This window comes from Saccopteryx leptura, chromosome 6 (genome assembly GCF_036850995.1).
Source record: "Saccopteryx leptura isolate mSacLep1 chromosome 6, mSacLep1_pri_phased_curated, whole genome shotgun sequence".
NCBI lineage: Eukaryota > Metazoa > Chordata > Mammalia > Chiroptera > Emballonuridae > Saccopteryx > Saccopteryx leptura.
This window is the reverse complement of record NC_089508.1, coordinates 24019605-24039412: the sequence shown is the minus strand read 5'-3', so window position 1 is coordinate 24039412 and position 19808 is coordinate 24019605. Positions and strand designations below refer to the sequence as shown.

The following is a 19808-nucleotide window of genomic DNA, read 5'->3' as shown; positions in this document are numbered from 1 at the left end:
ATGATCCATATTCTCAGCAGGCAACTTACAGTCAGGAGCTTCTGACTAATTATAGGTTGCAAAACGGAAAGAATAATGGTAGCAGGTCTACCAGCTCTTAATTTTCTCTTAACATCTATTTGTGAATCATTCCTCCACACAAGATTTAGTTCAGTGAAACCCTTCAAAATTTAAGAGTTTTATCAGGATACCTACTATAATATAAATGATATTAATAAATTATTAACCCTTTGAGTAGTACGAACGTTCACATACGTCCTTGTGCCTTCTGACATCCAGAGTATGGTCGCACAAAAATTTTAATTTTAAAAATGTATAAGGCAACATTTACAAAAGGCAAATGTATGCTCTTCTTGTTTCCATAAATTGGTTATCAAACATGATTTTAAGTTAATAAAATTGTAACTGGAACTAATTTCATTTTTTGAAAAAAAAAAAAAAACTCACCCTGGCCGGTTGGCTCAGTGGTAGAGCGTCGGCCTGGCATGCGGAAGTCCTGGGTTCGATTCCCGGCCAGGGCACACAGGAGAAGCGCCCATCTGCTTCTCCACCCCTCCCCCTCCCCTTCCTCTCTGTCTCTCTCTTCCCCTCCCGCAGCCAAGACTCCATTGGAGCAAAAGATGGCCCGGGCGCTGGGGATGGCTCCATGGCCTCTGCCCCAGGCGCTAGAGTGGCTCTGGTCATGACAGAGCAAAGCCATGGATGGGCAGAGCATCGCCCCCTGGTGGGCGTGCCGGGTGGATCCCGGTCGGGCGCATGCAGAAGTCTGTCTTGACTGCCTCCCCATTTCCAACTTCAGAAAAAAAAACCCCCCCAAAAAAACCCCCTCATTACTCAAAGGGTTAATTATCAACATTATATAACACATTATCATACTATTATGATATAATAGTATTATATTATATAACATTATCAACATAGTTATCTTTATACTATATAAATATTATACAAGTATATACTATCATATAAGTGAAAAACTACAAATAATTGTGATTTGGATCATATAATGTAAGTAATTGTAAATTTCTAAAAACAAAAATATTTTGAAAATAGAACATCTAATATCTTAAAAAGTGGTACCTTAAAATTTTTTTTGCTTTCAATTGTCTTGCAGAGTCAATAGGCTTTGAGTCATTATTTAAAAATTGCACTTACAACTGTGACTAAGGACAGTGACAGAATAGCAGGCCTCAACCCAATCATGTCTGACACCGAACTAAGACTCCCAGGGGGATTCATACCGGATATACTGAGCAGGGGCCAGTTTATCAGCTGCTCGAACTGGCATGGCTGCGGCAACTTTCTGTGATACAGATTTTTCTAAGGCCACCCTTGTCTTTTCTGTTATCTGAAATACAAAACACCACATTGAGTGGTTTGGAAGTTAATAAAGATACAAAAAGTCATCTAAGATATTCTATAGTATGACGTGTTGGAGACGCAGTGGCTAAAAGTGTCAACCTGGAATGATGAAGTCACTGGGTTGAAATCCCAGACTTGCAATCAGTAGATGCTTCCCACTCCTCACTGTGCTTTCCCCAACCCCCCTTCTCCTCTCTCTAAAATCAATAAATAAAACCACTAAAAAAATAAAATAATTCTACATAGCAATTCCAAGTTACCTCTTTAATAGCTTCTTCATCAGGTCTCTGTAGGTCTGGGTCATCTGCATTCATGACTTCCTTGGGAACCAGGTCAGTGTACTTGCTGTAAATGACCTAAAATGTTCCAAGACAAGCAGACTTGAGAAGACAATGAAAAGAAGCAACCTCATTAAGTCATTTCAGAAGTCAGCATGTCCTCTCAGCAAACACACAAATTTAGGACAAAAGTTTTGTCTTCTAGATCTTAAAGCCAAAGAACCTTGAAATGTACAAATTGCTGCCCTGGCCATATAAGTTAATAATTTTCCTTTGACCTCATGCATTTAAATTATTTTAAATCTTCTAATCAAGTCAGCATACAAATAAATTGTGCCAACAAAATCTTATGCATCAGTGATCCTTATTTTTGAGGCTCACTAGGACTTGAAATTAATGATAATATAAATTGCTTTAGCACTATTATCTTGGATTACACGCTCATCAGAGTTTAAGTCAGGTTACCAAATAACTTACAAATTCACCCTACTTAGAATGTTTTGTTTTTTTCTGGCATTAACATAGACTAAGAAAAGGAACATGGGCCATTTTAAAAAATCTCAGAACAGTTCTTCCATAAAACACCTCAAAATATATATTAAAAAACTTATTTCATACTCATCATTCAGATTTAGAATTCATTTCTACTAGGTTCAAACATGGTTTCTACCAGGCTGACATTGATGTGGTAGGCTCCAACAATAAACTGAATGTTACTTTCATGCCCATCTATACTTCTCAAATACTTTCATAAAAACTTACATGGCAGACTTTATAGGAAAAAAAAAGAGATACTGGAAATATAACAGTCAGCCTTCTATATTTTGCTGCTTGAGTCAGGAATTCTGACACACATAGAAATGGCAGCTTATGAATATGAAAGGAAACCCAATTCCTATCTCCTGAAATCTCTAGCTTGTTTTTCTCAGGAGTTCGACAAGGGATCAGGTAAGCATGTAGCTGATTTGCCATAAAACATGCACTAGTGTCACCACCCTCAGAGCGCTCATTCTCGTGAAAAGAGCGAGGCTCACTGCAGTGAGATCATGCAGCTAGGAACTGATCTTTCAAAAAGCTGATGTTTCTCAGGATGGAAAAATCTCATGACAAGAATTTAAAATGATATAATAATTCTCAGGAAAATAATACCAAGACTATGAAGAATAATCTTAATCACTTTTACACAGCAATCATTATAGAAAGGGATTCTAAGTAAATGGCTCCCTAGCAGTCATATATGCTCAACATAAAGTTTCAATACTAATTTAGCATACAAGAGCCATTTGCTTCTTATTTGGGTATTCCAAAGTTAATAACCCTTTAAATGAGCATCAGTAAGAGTCTAGCATCTCACAAAGCTAAGTGAAGGACATATGAAGCGCAAGATTCCTCCATGGTAATTAACTCTAAAACTTCTTATTTTTATTGTCCAAGAACCAAGTCTGCCGGAGAAATCAGTATGTCCCAAGAGGCAAGGGGGCTGGAGAGGGTTATCTGAAAAATACAATATACTATCGAAGGCATCAAGAGTACAAATGAGCTTTGTGAAAAGATAAAGCGGTAACTTATCTGTGAAACAGGATTTTTGTTCTTTTTAATTACTGAAAATGGGCAAAGAACTAGACTGACTAAGAGGACAAGCCTGCCAACATATTCACCACTTCAGAGGTAGAAAAAAAACACTAGCTTTAAGCTTAGCTGGTTTGTGAAATCACATAAACAAGGTAATAAATAATAACATATAAAAGTATCTTGGGGTTAAAGATGATGAATTTGGGGAGGGGGCAGGAGAGGCTGAAGGCATTTTTTCAGGTAGTATCATGTAACATTTCCTATGGAACTATTTCAGGAGATAAAAATGTAAACAGCAAGGCTTTTTATTTCAAGACTCATCACTCAAGTCACAATTGAAAAAATCTTGGTAGTTTTTTTTTTTTGTTTTTTTTTTTTCATTTTTCTGAAGCTGGAAACAGGGAGAGACAGTCAGACAGACTCCCGCATGCGCCCGACCGGGATCCACCCGGCACACCCACCAGGGGCGGTGCTCTGCCCCCCAGGGGGCGATGCTCTGCCCATCCTGGGCATCGCCATATTGCGACCAGAGCCACTCTAGCGCCTGAGGCAGAGGCCACAGAGCCATCCCCAGCGCCTGGGCCATCTTTGCTCCAATGGAGCCTGGGCTGCGGGAGGGGAAGAGAGAGACAGAGAGGAAAGCGCGGCGGAGGGGTGGAGAAGCAAATGGGCGCTTCTCCTATGTGCCCTGGCCGGGAATCGAACCCGGGTCCTCCGCACGCTAGGCTGAACTCTACCACTGAGCCAACCGGCCAGGGCCTTTCTTGAAATAAATCTTGGTAAAACTACCAAGATTGCCCTGGCCAGTTGGCTCAGCGGTAGAGCGTCGGCCTAGCGTGCGGAGGACCCGGGTTCGATTCCCGGCCAGGGCACATAGGAGAAGCGCCCATTTGCTTCTCCACCGCTCCCCCTCCTTCCTCTCTGTCTCTCTCTCTTCCCCTCCCGCAGCCGAGGCTCCATTGGAGCAAAGATGGCCCGGGCGCTGGGGATGACTCCTTGGCCTCTGCCCCAGGCGCTAGAGTGGCTCTGGTCGCAACAGAGCGATGCCCCGGAGGGGCAGAGCATCGCCCCCTGGTGGGCGTGCCGGGTGGATCCCGGTCGGGCGCATGCGGGAGTCTGTCTGACTGTCTCTCCCCGTTTCCAGCTTCAGAAAAATACAAAAAAAAAAAAAAAAAAAAAAAAAAAATTTTTTTCCCTTCTAATTTTATATTGCCAATAAGTCCTACACACAGTACTTACCTTACATGTAGAGCTCAATGGCCTCAGACTTACCCCAGTATTATCCCTTACAATCCTGCCTTGTTCTTCATCTCTTCTACCCAGGGCTAGCTATTTTCCATTCTTGCTCTTTCACTATTAACATTTCAGTGAAAACTCCCTGGTTTCTGAAGAATGATCCCTCTGATATAAATCAGAAATCTTTGTACTATACTATAAATACAATAAACAATTTTCATTCTATGTTAAGGACTCTGCATATCAGCCTCCTAATAACATTTTTAAAAACTCATTTTGCGCCTGACCAGACGGTGGCTCAGTGAATGGGGCATCGGACTGGGATGCGGAGGACCCAGGTTCAAGACCCCAAGGTCACCAGCTTGGGTGCGGGCTCATCTGGTTTGAGCAAAGCTCACTAGCTTGGACCCAAGGTTGCTGGCTCAAGCAGGGGGTTACTCAGTCTGCTGTAGCCCCACGGTCAAGGCTCATATGAGAAAGCAATCGATGAACAACTAAGGTGTTGCAACAAAAAACTAATGATTGATGCTTCTCATTTCTCTTCGTTCCTGTCTGTCTGTCCCTATCTATCCTTCTCTCTGACTCTCTCTCTGTCTCTGGAAAAAACAAAACAAAACTCATTTTGCACATTTAGTAGCCAATTCCTTCTTCTAAAATAGGAAAACCAGTGGTTTTAAAACAGGGTGTGGCTGCTACCTCCAATTCCCCTCCTTGGGCCTTTGTAAATACCACAGGTATTTCTGGTTAAGTCAATGGGGGAGTCTATGGAAGTTATGGGTATTAAAATCTCATTCATGTAAAAAAACGGTATATATATATTTGTGTGTTTATGTATGTAAAGTGGGAATACATATATATATATATATATATATACCTAAATCAACAACAAAGCTCGAGAAAGATATAGAGCATTGTAATAAGTGGTTACTTCTGGAAAGTAAAGTGGGAGAAGTAGGCAGGACTGTACATACTTAATGTAGTATTGGTATCTTTTACCATAAAAATACAGTATTAGTGTATTTCTTTTAAATTAATAAAATAAGAAGAAAAAAGGATTCATAGGCTTTTAGCATAGTCAATTAGGAAGGTATCACTTTCAATCACTGAGTTAGAGAATAAGAGCGGTGGACTGCCTGATGGGTGGTGGCACAGTGGATAGAGCATCGACCTGGGATGCTGAAGTCTCAAGTTTGAAACCCTGATGTTGCCAGCTTGAGTGCGGGGTGGCTGGTTTGAATGTGGGATCACAGACATGACTGCACGATCGCTGGCCTGAGCCCAAAGGTTGCTGGCTTGAAGCCCAAGGTTGCTGGCTTGAGCAAGGGGTCTCTGGCTTGGCTGGAGCCCTTTAGTCAAGGCACATATGAGAAATATGAGAAGCAATCAATGAACAACTGAAGTGCTGCAACTACGAGTTGATGCTTTCATCTCTTTCCTTTCCTGCCTCTCTCTCTCTCTCTTGCTTAAAAAAAAAAAAGCAAAAAGGTAGAGTAAGTGAAATATTATGGCTTTAGTTTTGGATTTGATTGAGCAGCACTTGTAGATATTGAGATACGTCTGCTCTTACAAGGAGAGAAAGTGGGCTGGAGATATAATCTTTTTTTTTTTTTTTTTTTACAGAGACAGAGAGAGTCAGAGAGAGGGATAGACAGGGACAGACAGACAGGAACGGAGAGATGAGAAGCATCAATCATTAGTTTTTCATTGTGCATTGCAACACCTTAATTGTTCATTGATTGCCTTCTCATACATGTCTTGACCGCCGGCCTTCAGCAGACCGAGTAACCCCTTGCTTGAGCCAGCGACCTTGGGCTCAAGCTGGTGAGCTTTGCTCAAACCAGATGAGCCCACGCTTAAGCTGGCGACCTCAGGGTCTCGAACCTGGATCCTCCTCATCCCAGTCTGACGCTCTATCCACTGCACCACCGCCTGGTCAGGCAGTCTTTTTGTTTTTGTTTTAAATTTTTTCCATTTGAGAGAGGGGCTGGAGAGGGAGGAAGGTAGGGAGGGGGGAGAGGAAAAGAGGGAGGGAGGGAGGGAAGAGGCAGAGAAGGAGGAGGAAAGGGAGGAGGAGAGAGGGAGAGGGAGAGGGAGAGGGAGAGGGAGAGGGAGAGGGGGAGGGGGAGGGGGAGGGGGAGGGGGAGGGATAGGGAGAGAGAGAGAGAAGCATCAATTCATTGTTCCATTTTGTTGTTCCATTCAGTTGTGTTCTCACTGATTGTTTCTCATATGTGTTTATTGAACTTGCAATGTGGTGCGCAGGGATGATGCTTTATGTGCTGAGCCACCCGGACAGGGTTAAGACACAGTTTGACAATCATCAGCACAAGTGATATTTTATCCAAGGCAATAAATCAGACTAAAGAGAAAAATAAAAACTCTTAGAGACCTTCACCAAAGAGCTATCTCAGCAGACTGGTAGGGGTGAAGCCATTGCACAGTGAAAGGAAGAGTGAATGGGAGGTGAAGAAGTAGCAAGAACAGAAAACAACTCCTGAAGGAAAGGGAAGAAAATCAGGTGGAAATTTGGTGGTAGCTCAAGGGAATCTTGAAGATAGTCAGGGAAAAACTTCTTTTTCAAAAGATGAGAAAAACACCTAGCGTGCGGAGGACCCGGGTTCGATTCCCAGCCAGGGCACATAGGAGAAGCGCCCATTTGCTTCTCCACCCCTCCGCCGCGCTTTCCTCTCTGTCTCTCTCTTCCCCTCCCGCAGCCAAGGCTCCATTGGAGCAAAGATGGCCAGGGCACTGGGGATGGCTCTGTGGCCTCTGCCTCAGGCGCTAGAGTGGCTCTGGTCGCAATATGGCGACGCCCAGGATGGGCAGAGCATCGCCCCCTGGTGGGCAGAGCGTCGCCCCTGGTGGGTGTACCGGGTGGATCCCGGTCGGGCGCATGCGGGAGTCTGTCTGACTGTCTCTCCCTGTTTCCAGCTTCAGAAAAATGATAAAAAAAAAAAAAAAAAAAAATTAAAAAAAAAAAAAAAAAAAGATGAGAAAAACAAGCATATTCAAACACTAACAGGAAGGAGCCAGCCAGAGAAAAAAGAAAGGCATAAATAACCTCAAGAAGAATAAAGTAAATGTGGCGTTATAAAGGGAAAGGGAAGGGATGAGATCCAGAAAACACTGAAATACATGTGGCAAGATGTTAGGTAGGAGAGGAGATTTCTTATAGAGATGAGAGGAAAAGTCAAGACAAAAAGACAAGTGCAGGATAAAGAAAGTTGACAGTTTTCTTAGTCTTTATATGCAAACAGACAGGGAGTCACCTTGTTAAACTGAGAGGGGACAGAGAGGAGGAGTTAAAGCTTGGAGAAAAAGCAAGAGGGCCTAGATGGAACCAGAGATATAAAGTGCATGAATGCATGACTGTTTCCCCCCAAACTCATCAGCCGTGACCAGAACAAAGGATGGGTTATCATTAGCGCTATCTTACAGGGTAAAATGAAACTGGGAGAGAATGAGCCAGCTACAGAGGGCTTTTAAGTATTTTCCCCAACATCTTCAATTCTAAAGAGATCTTTTACCTCTCTTTGGAGTATTTATTTATAAGGAAAAAACTAGGTCTTCTTAAAAACAGTTTCTTGGCTCTCAGTATAGCTGCTCTGTGATATTTTTAAGTATGTTTTATTTTTGGTCTTTGGATTATTTTATAAGCAGAGCCACCCTAAATCTGGATAACAAATACCAGTTATATGCTTAATCAAGGAAAGAAGAGGTTTGTTTAATGTACTATATTCAAGTATCTTTGTAAGTACATGGGGGAGAATTAGAAGAGACTATAAACAAAACTAAAAAGATTTATATTTCTAAAATTTTGCTCGCATTTAAAGAATGTTAGTACTATAAAATAAGTCCTACCAATATAAAATAAGGCCCTGCCGGTTGGCTCAGTCGTAGAGTGTCGGCCTGGTGTGTGGAAGTCCTGAGTTTGATTCCTGGTCAGGGGATACAGGAGAAGTGCCCATCTGCTTTTCCACCCTTCCCCCTCTCCTTTTTCTCTATCTCTCTCTTCCCCTCCCACAGCCAAGGCTCCATGGGAGCAAAGTCGGACACTAAGGATGGCTCCATGGGCTCCACCTTAGGCACTAGAATGGCCTCAGTTGCAATGGAGCAATGCCCCAGATAGGCAGAACATCGCCCCCCTGGTGGGCATGTGGGTGGATCCTGGTAGGGTGCGTGTGGGAGTCTGTCTCTCTGCCTCCCTGCTTCTCACTTAAGAAAAATACACACACACACAAATATATCTATATCTATATCTATCTATAGATATAGATATATATAAGCAAAAACCCCTAAGCATATATAAGCTATCATCAATTTAGGATATTTAAAAGGAAAAAGTCATTGCTGTTATGAAGTCATAATGTAATGTTCACATTGCTATGAAGTTGTATCTTCAGTAAGCCTAAGTAAATTTCACTGTTACTTTTAACATGAACTAAATGAACAGAGATTTATTATTTCAACACAGTTAAAAAAATTCTTCACAAAATAATTATCAATGGGGAAAAATCATTGAGAGGATAACCTTGTCTTTTGACTGTCCTTGTCGAGCAATTGCATCGTATTTGATTTTTCCTTCGGCATCCACCTGAATGGCCAGCGCATTTGACATTTTCTTCTTTCGTCCCATATCCAGTGGATACTGGGCCACATGGATCTCTGGAAAAGCACCTCCATCTCCAAAATCCTATATATTTAAAAGAAAGAAAAAAAAATATATATAGTAATTTGAGATTCAAGATATATTCATTCATTCAACAAATAATTATTAAACCTTTATTATGCAAGAAGCTAGAGACATGACAAGAAATAAAACGGTTCTCTGATCTTGAAGGGCTATTTTGATAGTGTGGCTGGCATTGCTTTTGTGAAGAGGTAACATGAGAACGAAAGCCCGAATGACGAGAAATCAGTCATGCGAAGATCTGAGCGAAGCATCTTCTAGGCAGATCAAGTAGCAAATGTGAAGGCCCTGCTGCAAGAGTAAGCTTAGCATGTTCTAGGAAACAAGAGCCCAGCGGGGCTGCAGCTTACTGAAGACACAGGGGCAGACACATGGTGATATGGTTGCATGGACAAACACCAAACCACGAAAGGGCTTCTAGACCATGGCAAGGAATCTGGCTTTTATATAAGTGGCAGGAAAAAATTAAGCAAAATGTTTAAGCTAAGGAAAAGATTTTAGTTTTAACATAAATAATTTTCTTTTACTTATTTATTTATTTATATTTATTTTTTCTTAAGTGCAATGTGGGGAGGCAGAGAGACAAGACTCCTGCATGCACCTCAACTAGGATCCACCCAGCGAGTCCCCTACAGGGCAGTGCTCTACCGATCTGGGGCTGTTGCTTCGTTGCTCAGCAACCAAGCTATTTCAGCACCTGAGAGGCGGCCATGGAGCCATCCTCAGCACCCAGGGCCAACTTGCTCAAACCACTTGAGCCACAGCTGCAGGAAGGGAAGAGAGAGAAAGAAAAAGAGAGAGAGAGAGAAAAGAAGGAGGGGTGGAAAAGCAGACAGACACTTCTCCTGTATGCCCTGACTGGGAATCGAACCCAGGACTTCTACAAGCTGAGCTGACACTCTTTCAGCTCTTCTGGTTGAGTCAATGTGCCATGGCCTCATTTAATCCTTCTAATTCTTCAATACCTCATATTTTCATATATAAAAACTTCAAGTATAGAAAAGTTAAGGGATTTTCTCAAGGCCTCATGGCTAGCATATGCAGAACTTGAACCCAGGTATTCTGACTCCCAAAAAAGTGTATTTCCTATTAAATTGAAATAGCTCTCTTTTAACTAAAAAGAAAAAAAAAAGGCAAGTCAGTGCTACTGAGAAATGATAGAAGAAACATATTAAAATGAATCATTTAGGGTGGTTTGATAAAAATAACTTATGAAAATAAACACTTTTATAAGACCCTCCCTTTAAGAACTATTCCATTCAGTCATGCACAGATCATTTACTAGGTTATCAAATGCTTAATTGCTAAAGAAAGGCTTGACTGTTTTTTAAGCAAACAATAAAGCTGAGGGAGACATTTTCTTATGAATTAGGCAGAAATGGTTAAAGCAGTCACAAGAAAAGTGCTACCTATACCAGGCCATCAATCTGTCACATGCTCAGATTTGCTAGAGTTCTTCAAGTATAATAAGCACTTCAGAACTGTAGATGTGGCATTATGTGGTCATTAAGCGTGCCAGAAAATCATAGCTTTTACTTTGAAAACTAGAACAAAATGCTTTCTTCTGCAGAACATTCACTCCCCTCAAAAAGCATTCATGGTATTTCCAGATTAGCTGGCTTTTTTGGTATGATTTACAAATAAACTGTTCTGTTCTGCCAGGATATATGAAACCTTTGATAGTCAAGTTAAGATTTTAAAAAGCTAATAGTACCTGAATGTCATAAATGAAGACATGGAAGCAAGGATGAGATTTCTGTTGTATGTAAAATGATGCCTACCACCTGAAATCTTTGAAGCCAAATGAAGAATATCTTTTTTTTTTTTTTTTTTGCAAATGAAGAATATCTTAAAAGAGACACTCAAGTCCTCTATTAGATATGACAATCACTACCTTTTTAGCCCAGATAAGCCTCCTTGGTAATCTTTTATTTGGCTCTGTTTCTTACAAATTACACTACCAGCAAAAACAAAAGCAATAATGAAAACCTTTAATAATTGTTGTGAGACTGGTCTTCACATGCTAGAATTAATAGGGACCAAAGAATAGCTGAGAGAAACAAACAAAAATAGGGAATATGTTAGAAGAAGACAAGATCTAGTTGGGTGCTCATCCTCTAGACCAGCGGTTCTCAACCTGTGGGTCGCAACCCCGGGCGGGGGTCCGACAACCAAAACACAGGGGTCGTGACCTACAGGTTGAGAACCGCTGCTCTAGACACTATGAAGAGTTCTAGTGGGTAGGGTAACGACAAACATGGGACATGCTGAGAACACAGATGGCTTCTTGTAGGGTACTAGGCAACAAGTTTTAATCCAATGATCAACCCTTGGAGGCCCGTGAAGAAAGTTAGGGCATGAGTCCTTAATACTTGTAAAGTAAAAATTATAACCATATGACCAAATATAAGAAAGTGAGAAAACCATAGGGTGCAAAAATAAATGATATAGGCATTTAAAGATTTTTAATAGGACAGATATATTCCTTGGAATGTGGAGGAAAATTTGTAGGAGTCAGAATGAATTTTGGGAGAGGTAGAGAAAAGGCTTGATGATACAGGATAGGTCTTGGGAAGGCAAAATGAATTAAATCTCAAATGTTTACTTTTCTTCCTAGATTAAAAGGCAGTCATGGGAAAGTGTGCTCTGGAATTAGGGAAAGAAATTCCAATGTGTATCAAATTAATGTATAGGGTTCTGAGTAAACAGGATAGGAGCTACCAAAGAAGTTTGTTCTTTGGGAACAAGCTCAAGATATAAAAAGATCATTCCAGATTCTTTCCTTCCCCATCATGCTTCCAAATCAACCATCAAATTCTATCTCTTATATCTCTTAAAAATTTATCTAATATATGTATTAGGCATATGTTAACACTCTCAAAATGAAGATAAGGAAACAGATGAATAGAGGCTAGGATTTACACAAACAACAAGTAGCAAAGTATGATGCAAACAGTTTGTTTTTAAACTCCTGGTTGGTGCTCTTTCCACTATAGCCAGTGGGCAAGAAATCAGAACAGTGCTGCTGGAGTTTTCCCTGGAGGGAGCTCTCTTCAGGGTTCTGTATTGTGCATACCGGAAAGGGGTGGGCCCGGGGAGAAAAGTACACAAGCATGAAATCATTCTTTCACTTTTCCTCTTACTTTCCATTATTTTCCATATGCTATAATCCCTAGATTTATAAAAGGTATATTAGTTTCTTTTGTGCATGTTTAATGTTCTGACATAAGAAGAGAAACTTCGCAGTACAATTCTCCAGTGATCACACCGCAGCAGAGACAATAAGTAAGAAAAAGTAAAAGATATATTTTCTGAGGGAAGTACATGTCCAGAGAGCTCACAACCAGAATTTCTATCATGCTGACATCCATACGTGGAGATTCTAAGGTTTAAACTTATTTTACAAAAAAACTTATTTTATAAAGGTACTTCTATAAATTTCAGCACAATTTAATATCCAAACTGCAGACCCATATTTACCTCTAACAATCGAGGTATCCAGCCTTTCCGGTACCCGTATGGGGGAGGTTCTCTTCGGGAGGAGACCAGTGAGGTCTGCCGTGACCTCTGGGACCTTGCCTTTTCTTCAGCCTCAAGCTGGTCCTGAGATAACTGAGTAGGCGCAGGTAAAAAGCTATGAGCAAAGATAATAAAAATCAGAATTAAAAAGAAACATAATTAATTTGATTACTGCAATTTGGCTACCAGAGACTATTTTTCTTTAAGCCTTTTTCCTTTGAGCAAAAGAGCAAACTATTTGATGACCTAAGGATGTATTCATTATCAGTCATTTTGTTATACCTGGAAAGAAATAAGTTTTCAGAGACATACAGTAAAAACATTAGACTAGAATGCAGGCCAATGGTGCCCAGAAACAAAAATTAACAAATTTCACATATTAGACAAACTATTGAGTTTTTATGCTTCCACATTTCTTCTCTGGTAACAAGAAAATAATCATTCTTAATTACTCAGGGTCCAAATGTCTAGTACAGGGTTTTCTTAGTGTCTTTGTTAGTCTTATACTCTGTAACTATCTTATGTTTCTTACTTGTAACTATTTTAGTGTCAATATAAAAGGACAAAGATTAAAACTGAATCTAACAAAGAAGCTGACAAGAGAAAGAAACACAAGTTGCATATTTAAGTGTACTTTCCCAAGTGTATCTAGTTTAGAATGCAACTTAAAACTTAAAAGATCAAAGATTTAAAGCCTAAAGATGTAATTTGTCATTCTATACTCAAAACAGCCTTTCTAAACCAGCAATTTTCAACCTTTTTCATCTCATGGTACACATAAATAAGATAAACTAATTAATAAAATTCTGTAGCACACCAAAAAATATACTTTTTGCCTATCTGACAAAATATAGGCATAATTTTGATTCAGGCACACTGGATAGCTATTATTGCGTTGGCCCTTGTCATTGTTTTATCGACAACCTAAGGTGAAAGAGGTTAGTGCTCCTGATGAAACAGTTGGGTATTGCATGTTTTAAAACTTCTTATAGCACACTACTGAGACTTCCACAGCACATCAGTTGAAAGTCACTACTAAATCATTTCCAACAACTTTAAAGTATGATGTTATTACAGAGATAACCAAAAGTACCATAAAAGAATTACAGCAGATAAGTGATATGTTTAATGGAAAAGTTAAGGTTCCTTTGTAATTCTTGGCTAGTAAGTATAACTGAATAAGCAGTACAGCTAATTTATTTAAAAATATTTATTGATGACTTGAGCGCAGGCACTGTGCTAAGTAGGCAATGAGACTATACTGAGAAATACAGCTTAGAGTTTTGCAGGGGAGAAAGACAATCAAATAATCACACAAATCCTTAACTACAGATTATATTAAGTAAGAAAGGAAAAGTTGAGAGTGCTATGACAGTATATATCAGAGGGATCTAATGCAGTGCAGAGGGCGGATGTCAGGTACTGTGATGGCTAAAAGCTTGGAGTCCAAATCCTATCTATGCCTTTTACTAACCTAGATAAGCTATTGACATCTCTGAACCTCAGTTTTCTCATCTGTTATGGCAGATCAAAAGACTACCTACAGCCTGATGGCAAGGCGGTGGCTCAGGGAATAGAGCATCAGACTGGGACGCAGAGAACCCAGGTTCAAAGCCCCGAAGAAGCCAGCTTGAGCGTGGGCTCACCAGCTTGAGTGTGGGGTCGCTGGCTTGAGCGTGGGATCACAGACATGACCCCATGGTCGTTGGCTTGAGCCCAAGGTTGCTGGCTTGAGCAAGGGGTCACTCGCTCTGCTGTAGTCCCTACCCCCCCACCCCCAGTCAAGGCACATATGAGAAAGCAATCAATGAACAACTAAGGAGCCACAACAAAGAAATGATGCCTCTCATCTCTCTCCCTTCCTGTCTGTCCCTAACTGTCCCTCTCTCTGTATCTGTATCTCTGTCACACACGCACGCATAAAAAGACTACCTATATCATAGGGTTGTTATAAATATTAAATGAGAAAATTCATGAACCACTTGGCACATTAGTTACCATTCAAACTGTGTTCTGTAATTATCTGGTTATTTGGAGCTGTCTGATTCTTCTAGTTTGAGCTAGTTGTCCTCATCCGTACTCCCACAAGACCCTCTAGGTACCACTATTATAACATCTACGGTACTGTTTTGCAATCATCTCTTCATTTACCCTTTCCCCCCCTTACTATACTGGAAGCAACTTGAGGACAGAAATCAAGCCTTTGAGTTCTTTCATCCCTAACTCTCCTGGCACTGGCTAGTTCACAGCAGGTGCTACTTAAATGTCTGCAGGAGAAATCCACTCTACCGTTCATACTCACCATCTTTATGCCACTATAGCTTTCCTGCCTTTGTTTGAGCTATTTCAGGCCCTCTGCTATAAAAGTCTATTTACTTACTAAGAATAGTACAGTGCTTTTATAGAAAACTCTTCCCCAGATCATTGAGTGCTTGCTTCTTGGCATTCATGTCTCTGATCAATTACACCTCCCTAGAGCTGTTTTATGATCACCTCATCCAAAACAGCACTCCACCTGACATCTTTATTTTATTGCTAATACTACCTAAAATTTCATTATTAATTTATTTATTCATATATTGGCTGCCTTTCCTAGAATGTAAGCTCTGTGAGGACAAGAAGTTTGCCTCATGGATTCAATACTGTAAAACCTTCACGGGCAATAGTGCCTGGCACATGGCAGACTTTCAACAAATAATGGAATAAATGAATGGATGAATGAATGAACAAATGGAGTCCAAAGTTTGGGGCTTCTCCCATAGTTATTTTCAGCAAACCATATGTACTCAATACATAGGACGGATACAAAGACAGTTACAAAGAAGCCAAAATATTTACTGTTTCAGTTTTCTTTACCTTCTGTTGGAAGAACAGGTCACTAAAATGATCAAAATGCAGGCAGCCTGCTGAAGCAGAGTCTGGACAATCCAGTAAACAGGTAAACTGGCCTGGATCACGATCATAACATACTCTAGCGTTTCAGAGGGTCTTAACTTTATTGTTCCCTGTAAAGGGCGTTCTCACAAAGAAGCACACTCCTGGTGTGGGGCAGGCAAGGGGGAGGAGAGGTACATAGAGGGATGCATACCCAAGCAGAAAGTCTACTCAGTGGTTCTCAACTGGGGGCAAAATGTCAACAGTGTAGATGACTGACAATGTCTGGAGACATTTTGTCAGGATTTGGGAACTGGAGGTGGAAAGGGTAGGGTTGTCACCCGCATTCAGTGGGCAGAGGTCAAAGATGTTCCTAAACATCTTACCATGCACAGGACAGCTCCATAAAAGAAAGAATTATCCCGTCCAAATGTTGACAGTGCCATGTTGAGATATTTTAGTGTACCTCTTCCTCTTTGCTAAGAAAGCATCTTATGCAAGTGATATTAGATACATAACCTTAAATACACTTGAATTTAGACAATTAAACCATTATGACTTTAAATCTTTAGTTAGTAACAACCATTGGTGACAACAAGACTAACACATCAGTATGTCAAGTCCCTGCTGTTAATCCCGGGTAGATCTTGGAAATAACATTTCATCTGGAAACTTGAGACCATCTCTAAAAATCAAATCCATTAGAACCCTACAAAGTCAGAAAGCTTAAGCAGTCCCCAAGACAAGCTCTATATAGACTGCACTCTGCCATTGCAATTTTAAGCACACAATGCCCACATCATCTCTGGTATTTTCCCTGCGTGCCCTTTCCAAATTTTACCTTTTCCATGAAACCATTCCTCATAACTCCACTCGTCTGTGTCCCAGTGCCTCCCACTCAGAGGGCACTCAATCAAATGTTTGAAGCCCACAATATTTACTAAAGAAAACTTCAGTTCATTCCGCTCCTTCCACCTAACTCTTTCACACTTAAGGTTAATATGACATAAATAAGCACTCTGGGTTCTCCATTTCATATCTGTATTATGCCTTGTTCACCACCTTCCCTGCAGCCAAAGCCTCAGACTTCCTTATGTATGCATAAGGTGCCCTAGGATGGAACAAAGCACCAAAAATTAATTCCCCCCCAAAAGTTCAAACATTTTAGGCTTCGTAACTGGCACAGGAAATACGTGTGTGAAGAGAACGAAGCGTGTTTAGGGAGCTCAGGCCGAAGTCCTAAAATGATTCCTCTCTTTACAACACCTCTTTGACTCTCGACTTTTTCCACTGTTTGCGCGGAAAGTTTTTTCTACTCAGATGGGGCAGCAAGGCCGCGGACTAGGAGGAGTTACGTAACTCCGTGGAATATCCCACTTCAAGCATCTTTTCCTTCAAGGCAGGGACCGTTTTACCCGCGGTTACCAAGGTAACCCGGAAGAGCAAAAAATCTGAAGTGGTTCTATTTACGGAAGAAATTCTAAGGCCTAATAAAGTGAAAGTGCGGGGCGGCGGCGCGAGTTAGTAGGACCGCGGCCACTACTGTGGCTAATTTAAAATTTCTTTCTAGCGCGCGTTCCGACAATCTACCAAGGAGTCCTGGTTTCGGGCCCGAGACCCCTGAGACCGCCCCGCACCTCGGCTGACAAACGGCTCAGCCAAGGCAGTCGCTTCCCGCCGGCTTCACTCCGCACAAAAAACCACTGCCCTCCACCCCACCATCGCGCCCACCCGAGCCGCGGACCCGAGGGAAGCGCTCTCCACACCCGCCACGATGCTTAAGCGAAACACAAGTGCGACTCCTCGGCAGCCTGAAGGCAGAGAACTATTCGCTACGCCGCTGCTTTCGGCCCTCGTTGAGGGCGCACACAACCCGGGAAGCCACTTAGGAGAGACCCCAGCTTCGGCGAGGCCTAGTCGCTCCGGTGGCCGGCAGGAGGGTCTAGTCGTGATCTCGGCCCATGTAGCTCGGTGCCAGCGCCTGGGTCATCGCTTGGAGAGTGTGGACAGAGAAATGAAAAAAGTGGGTACTCCCAAACCCTTCCGTATCGAGGGCTCGAATTAACAACCCACCTGGTGAGCGCCATCTTCTTCCGCTTGCTTCCAGCGCGAGCGACAGCAACGCGGGGCGGGTGTTTCTCCCAGACGAGTTAGGAAAAGGAAGAAGCGCGCATTACGTAGGCTCCCTGGCCGTAGGGCTTTCTGGGATTTGTAGTTCTCCGAGTAAGACCACAATTCGGTTCTATTCTAACCAGACCAAGTTGTTGTCATGGGACGGGGACTCAGTTGCAGACAGCTAATGTATCACTTATCTGCTGTAAAATGACAGGGCGTTACCTAGGCAAAATAACGAAGCAGCCTTTTAAGCCGCTTTATTATACTCCCTACTCAGTCCAACTTCCTTTATAGGAGTGCCAAATACAAGAGACCAACGTTAAATAAAAGGATGAAGTTTTTTTTCCTTTTGATTGCTTTTAGAGAGAAGGTGGGGGGGGGGAGAGAGACCCAGTTGTGCAGTCACTGGTTGTCTCTGGTATGTGCCCTGACCAGGGGATCCTGAAATTTTGTCTTGGGACTAGCTCTAACCAAGCGAGTAAGCCGCCAGGGCCAGGATGAGGGGTTTTAAAACAACAGAAAATCGTGGTGAATGAAGAGTTCTTGGACATTCTGGAAACATTTACATTCAAAATTGTTCTTTAAATGCTATTCCTTACCACCAGACCCCAATCCCCTAAAACATTCTCCTGGGGACGTATTGTGTGATGCTTAGTAAGGTACCTTCAGAACTGTGAACCTGAGAAAGAAGACACCAAAGGGTTTGCCCAGAAACTAACTGGGCTCAAATTAAAACAAAGCAAAGGCCTCACAGTGACTAACTGGGCTCAGATTTAAACAAAACAGGCTAGCAGCGTTTCTACACAGTGCTCTATCAGCACACTGCACTTCACAAAGATGAAACCTACACTGACCTGCCTTTTTGCTGTCTTTTTGTTGGCTCAGAGAGCCCAAATAAAGGAGGTTCCAGAATACTATTTCAGCCAATAGGACTGAGGCTTTCCCCATCCAATCAGAGCTGTGCAGCTCTGATCAATCAAAGTGGCTCTATTCTGACCAATCAGGAAAGTGCCTTTTAGACCAATCAAACTGTGAGGATTTGGAGGCTTCATTTGCATGAGGACAATCCAAGACCAGAGGCTGTTCATGTAAACCAGCTCCCCTCTGGCTCTGAGAATATGCAAGGGAGACTTGCAAGAAACCGAGCAGAGCTTTCTAGTCAGAGAGGGGCCTGGCCCTAGGGTTGTGGGTACTATGTTGCAATTGAGCTGTTTTGTACTGACTAGTTTCCTTGTTCACTGCATCCCAAATTAGAGATTACTCCTGGTGTTGATAGAACACTCCTGTATATTATTTATGTATATATGTATATATGTGTTTTAGATAGATTGTGTTTTACATATTTTATAGATTAAACATAATCTTTAATGAAGTGATAGGATAAATGGCATCTGCTTCAAAATATTGGAAAGAGTAAAATGGATGGAGTATAGATGAAATGAGACTAGCCCCGAGTTTTGTCACTGTTGATGCTAGATAATGGGGACATGGGTCTTCATTGTGGTCTCTCTACTTTTGTATATGTTTAAATGTTTCCATGAGAAAAGGTAGAAACAAACTTTCAATTGCAGTGTAACACACATACAGAAAGGTACATGAACTCTAAGTGTATTGCTGTCTGAATTTCCCAACCAAACACACTAGATTGAGCAACAGAGGAAGCGCCCCTTCCGCCCACGCACAGGATGACTCCATTTATGGTGTGACAAGATGTTCTAGCCAGGTTCATCTGGTACTTTTTCTATCCCAGACTTGGAATTGGTCATTTCTCCAAGGAACCCTCCTTTAAGCAAGAAAGTGGTATTTAGAGAAAACTATCTGGATGTTGCCAGTGCTCGTGTTACTAGGTTGATTATTGTTTGTAAGGCGGTGGACAGAACTAAAAAATTCACACGCACATTTTTTGAGAAACTACATCATGCTTTCATACCAATATTTCCCAAACTGCAGATATAGGATTACATAGATTTTACTTAACTTTGATTTTATGTGTATCTCTTCTGAAAATCTTGGCACTTCATGGCATAATTGTGTATGTGAAACCGATAAGGGGGGACTACTGTAATTTAACACAATCAGGGGACTGATACCCCATCACATGCACAGCCCCAGGGATTTAGCAGGGCCTGTACACTTGGGGGCGATGAGGAAAGAGATTTTGG

The 19808-nt window shown here is 41.6% G+C and overlaps 1 protein-coding gene across 1 annotated transcript in view; it reads right to left on the bottom strand.

Annotated features, from left to right (window-relative positions):
• SNW1 (SNW domain containing 1) overlaps positions 1-17672 on the bottom strand; it is a 30611-nt gene extending 12939 nt beyond the window's left edge. The window contains exons 1-5 of the mRNA XM_066341629.1: positions 17605-17672; positions 12619-12772; positions 8980-9141; positions 1623-1718; positions 1242-1348 (exon numbers count right to left, since the gene is read on the bottom strand). Coding sequence (XP_066197726.1) covers positions 1242-1348; positions 1623-1718; positions 8980-9141; positions 12619-12772; positions 17605-17618 — 533 coding nt within the window. The 5' untranslated portion in view covers positions 17619-17672. The remainder of the gene's footprint in view (positions 1-1241; positions 1349-1622; positions 1719-8979; positions 9142-12618; positions 12773-17604) is intronic.
• Between the last annotated feature and the right edge of the window lie 2136 nt (positions 17673-19808).